Below are 5,000 nucleotides of genomic sequence, written 5' to 3' on the forward strand. Positions count from 1 at the left end.
CTCACACAATTATGCTCACACACTCACACTCACTTAAACATGCACACGCGCACACACACACACACACACACACACATAATCACACACCCACACTCATACTCCCATACTTACACACTCGAGATGCCAAAAAACACACTCAGTTGCTTTCATTGTTTAACAATAGCACAATGTTTTGTTTTTGTGAGAGCACACAAATAATACTCACATACTTACTCACACTCACACACTTACACTTACACTCTCACACTCACATTCATTCTTACATACACACTCACACACACACACCCACACACTCACACTTGTACTGACACATTCACACTCATATTCTCATATTCACACTCATAGACCTACAATCATACTCACAAACTCTCTCTCTCACACACACACACACACACACACAGACATAATCACACACTCACACTGATACCCCCACACTAACATGCATAGTCACACTCATACTCACATACTCCCACACGTTCACACTCACACTGATACTCCCATACTCACACATACTCATACTCACACACGCTAATACTCACACATGCTCATACTCACACTCATACTCCCATAAACACACAAGCTCATACTCACACTCATACTCACACAAGCTCACACTCACACTGATACTTCCATACTCACACACGCTCATACTCACTCACGCTCATACTCACTCACGCTCATACTCACTCACGCTCATACTCACTCACGCTCATACTCACACACACTCATACTCACTCACGCTCACTCACACTCATACTCCCATACACACACAAGCTCATACTCACACACACTCATACTCACACACGCTCACACTCACACACATTCATACTCACACTGATACTCCCATACGCACACAAGCTCATACTCACACACTCATACTCAAACACACTAATACTCACACACGCTCACACTCACACTGATACTCCCATACTCACACACACTAATACTCACACACGCTCACACTCACACACATTTATACTCACACACGCTCACACTCACACTGATACTCCCATACTCACACACACTTATACTCACACACGCTCACACTCACACACATTCATACTCACACACGCTCACACTCACACTGATACTCCCATACTCACACACACTAATACTCACACACGCTCACACTCATACTCACACACGCTCATACTCACACACGCTCACACTCACACTGATAATTCCATACTCAAACACGCTCATACTCACTCACGCTCACACTCACTCGCACTCATACTCCCATACTCACACTGATACTCCCATACGCACACAAGCTCATACTCACACACTCATACTCAAACACACTAATACTCACACACGCTCACACTGATACTCCCATACTCACACACACTTATACTCACACACGCTCACACTCACACACATTCATACTCACACACGCTCACACTCACACTGATACTCCCATACTCACACACACTAATACTCACACACGCTCACACTCACACACATTCATACTCACACACGCTCACACTCACACTGATACTCCCATACTCACACACACTAATACTCACACACGCTCACACTCACACACACTCATACTCACACACGCTCACACTCACACTGATAATTCCATACTCAAACACGCTCATACTCACTCACGCTCACACTCACTCGCACTCATACTCCCATACTCACACTGATACTCCCATACGCACACAAGCTCATACTCACACACTCATACTCAAACACACTAATACTCACACACGCTCACACTGATACTCCCATACTCACACACACTAATACTCACACACGCTCACACTCACACACATTCATACTCACACACGCTCACACTCACGCTGATACTCCCATACTCACACACACTAATACTCACACACGCTCACACTCACACACATTCATACTCACACACGCTCACACTCACACTGATACTCCCATACTCACACACACTAATACTCACACACGCTCACACTCACACACACTCATACTCACACACGCTCACACTCACACTGATAATTCCATACTCAAACACGCTCATACTCACTCACGCTCATACTCACTCGCACTCATACTCCCATACGCACACAAGCTCATACTCACACACACCTTCAGCTCAGCGGCAGAGATGTATCCGCTGCTGTCGGTGTCATAGCAGCGCCAGATCTGTGAGCATACAGAAAGAGTCAAGCTTTAACTCAGTGACGGTCAGAGAGAGAAGCACAGGATGAGCTCGGTCCTGACCCTCATGAACTCCACACTGTTGTCCAGCGGCGTCTCCTGGCGGAACAGCAACAGGAAGTTCTCCTGCTCGGGCAGAAGCTCAGCCGCCACCTGCAGCACACGGACAGCACAACATCAGCGGGGATGTGGTCAGATTACAGGAGGAGTGTGGACGAGTCCTGTACCTTCTCCATCTGCAGCCGTCCGTCTCCGGTGGGGTCACAGCGGACCCCGAGAGTGTCTCTGAGAGCATGCAGCTGCTGCTCCGACACGCCACGCTACAACCACACATACATGTTCTATATTTCTATTTCACACAAATGCTGTTCTTTCTAACTTTCTATTCATCTGTGAATCCTGAAAAATAAAATGTATCATGTTTTCCACAAAAATTCAACATCAATAATAATCAGAAATGTTTTTTTAAGAATCATGTGACACTAAAGACTGAAGTAATGATGCTGAAAATTCAGATTTGAGCACAGACATAATTTACAGTTGAACAGCTGTTTTAATTTATTATAATTTTGACTGTTTTTACAGTTTTTATTAAACAAATGGCGAGCAACAGAGTTAAAATCCAACAGCTTCTGAACATATTTGAATAATTACGCAAACAAACACACTTCACAGTCATGACGGACAGATGTGTGTGTTTGTGGGCTAGTTAGTTAATGATGCTGCTAGTTAATGTGATTCTCTACACCCCTCAGAGGAGTCAGTGAAGAAGCTCTTTACTCACGGTCTTCAGCGTCTTCATCAAGCAGCGTAAGAAGTCTTCCAGTCTCCTGCGCTCCATGAGTCCGTCATCTGCAGGAGAAGAGAAGCAGCGGTCAGCAGCGGTCAGACCCGAGTCTCTCGAGGCGTCTCTACACTCACCTCGGCTCAGCTGTGTCCAGGTGTTGAGGAAGACAGCGGCGGTCAGTCCTCCAAAGACGCTCTCCATGACTGAGGTCTGATCCACAGCTGCAGGAGTCCGGCTCCTCACGCTCCTCCTCTCCATCATCATCATCATCACACACACCCCCGTAATGAGCCGTCAGCGGAGACAACACACAATCACACACACAGCGGCGCTCCACAGCTGCTCTCACACCAGATCCTGATCATCTCTGACACAAACATTCATACAGGACTAACACCTCAAACCTGACTAGTTAACATGAACTAACAACCAACAACACTTCATACGAGGCAATCTTAATTTCAAAGTTTACTGATGCATTATTAAAATCAAGCTGTGTTTGCTGCACTGTGAACTAACAATGAATGGTTGTTTTTTATTAACTGATGTAAGAAGAGATGATTAAATAGTGTAATAAATGCATTGTTCATGTTAGTTAATAGTAGTTTATCACCAAACACGATAAAAAAACAGTGAGTAACTTGAAACATGAAATTGAAATGTTATTTATTTTTTTGTAAAAGTAATCCAGAAATATTCTTTATACTGTTTGGTAGATACTGAAGGATTACAAAAACATACTGATTAAAAAAACCCAAAAAACAACGACTTGGGTTACATTAAGATTTTACACATTTCTAACATTTCTTTAAAACATTTCTAAGTAATTATTGTGATTGTTTCATAACAGAACTTTAGATTAGAGCTTCTCCACCTTTTTTTTACACTTAAAAAATGATGAAATATGTATAAGTAACAACTTTTTGACTAATTTAAATGAATTCCTCCAGTATTTCTGCTGTAATTATGACACTGCTGATTGTTTTCAAACTTTTATATTATCAGAAACTGGAAGAAGTGTTGATATTATCAAATTAAAAAGCAAATTAAAACCATACAATAATGTAGTACTTATAATTAAATGTTGAATGCATAAAAAAGCAAAAAAAAAAACAAACAAAAAAACATGAAAAAATGTTATGTATTATAAGGCAACCTTTTTATTATTTTTATTTAGTTTAAATGTATTAAAATAACTAAAGAGAAATAAAACTAAAACTAATAAAATACACTTTTAACAAACAAAAACTAATAAAAGTGACAAAAAAAAACAAAAAACTTGCATACACACACACATAAACATATATATATACTGTAGGTTTCATTAAAAATCATTTAGCAGCGATCAGGAGACGTGATTGGCCGGATCAGCGGAGGGGAGGGACTTGGAGCGCTGGCGGTCAGTGGCGTCGTCCTCGGGGTCAGTGCTGGAGTGAACACACGAGATGGAGCGACTGACCATCAGTGTGTGTGACGTGTGTGTGTCGAACACACTGTCACCAGCAGGAGACTCCAGAGCTGCACACAGACACAATATATTACACACTATATAAAAATAACTAAACACACCCAGAAAAACCCACGAGAACAAACTCACGGGGAGGAGAGGCTCCGCCCTCTGGGCAGTGAGTGACAGGACTCAGCCCCGCCTCCTCTGTGACTGTCAGCACCCACGGGCAGAGGGGCGGGGCCGGCAGAGCAGGGGATTCTGGGACACCAGCCACAGGAGGAGGAGCTGAACAACAGAAGACATGATGAAGTGTGTGTGTGTGTGTGTGTGTTTGTGTGTGTTTGTGTGTGTGTGTGTGTGTGTGTGTGTGTGTGTGTGTGTGTTTGAGTGTGTGAGTGTGTGTGTGTGTGTGTGTACTCACTGATAAAGTCAGAGGAGCAGGGTTGGACAGATGGACAGCAGGAGTCTGATGTGGGTGTGTGTTCAGGAGTGTGTTTGAGTTTGTCTCGAGTGTCTTTCTGCGCTGCTTGTGTGTGTCCATGATCTTGTCCTGCTCAATCACAGACCGTACAATCATAACACAGCCGGAGTCACATGAACACAGACTTCAAC

At 43.2% G+C, this 5,000-nt stretch overlaps 2 protein-coding genes across 2 annotated transcripts in view; both read right to left on the minus strand.

The window, feature by feature from the left end:
- The window catches only part of LOC122335283 (secretagogin-like), a 7,992-nt gene extending 4,737 nt beyond the window's left edge, over window positions 1-3,255 (minus strand). Inside the window, exons 1-5 of the mRNA XM_043233109.1 lie at window positions 3,073-3,255; window positions 2,936-3,003; window positions 2,379-2,471; window positions 2,215-2,304; window positions 2,080-2,136 (exon numbers count right to left, since the gene is read on the minus strand). Of these exons, the coding sequence (XP_043089044.1) occupies window positions 2,080-2,136; window positions 2,215-2,304; window positions 2,379-2,471; window positions 2,936-3,003; window positions 3,073-3,208 (444 nt within the window). The 5' untranslated portion in view covers window positions 3,209-3,255. The remainder of the gene's footprint in view (window positions 1-2,079; window positions 2,137-2,214; window positions 2,305-2,378; window positions 2,472-2,935; window positions 3,004-3,072) is intronic.
- Window positions 3,256-4,154: 899 nt separating this feature from the next.
- Window positions 4,155-5,000, minus strand: part of LOC122335141 (F-actin-uncapping protein LRRC16A) — a 16,585-nt gene continuing 15,739 nt past the window's right edge. The window contains exons 35-37 of the mRNA XM_043232907.1: window positions 4,810-4,938; window positions 4,536-4,673; window positions 4,155-4,456 (exon numbers count right to left, since the gene is read on the minus strand). Of these exons, the coding sequence (XP_043088842.1) occupies window positions 4,284-4,456; window positions 4,536-4,673; window positions 4,810-4,938 (440 nt within the window). The 3' untranslated portion in view covers window positions 4,155-4,283. The remainder of the gene's footprint in view (window positions 4,457-4,535; window positions 4,674-4,809; window positions 4,939-5,000) is intronic.

Source organism: Puntigrus tetrazona, unplaced genomic scaffold (assembly GCF_018831695.1).
Source record: "Puntigrus tetrazona isolate hp1 unplaced genomic scaffold, ASM1883169v1 S000000746, whole genome shotgun sequence".
Classification (NCBI taxonomy): Eukaryota; Metazoa; Chordata; class Actinopteri; order Cypriniformes; family Cyprinidae; genus Puntigrus; species Puntigrus tetrazona.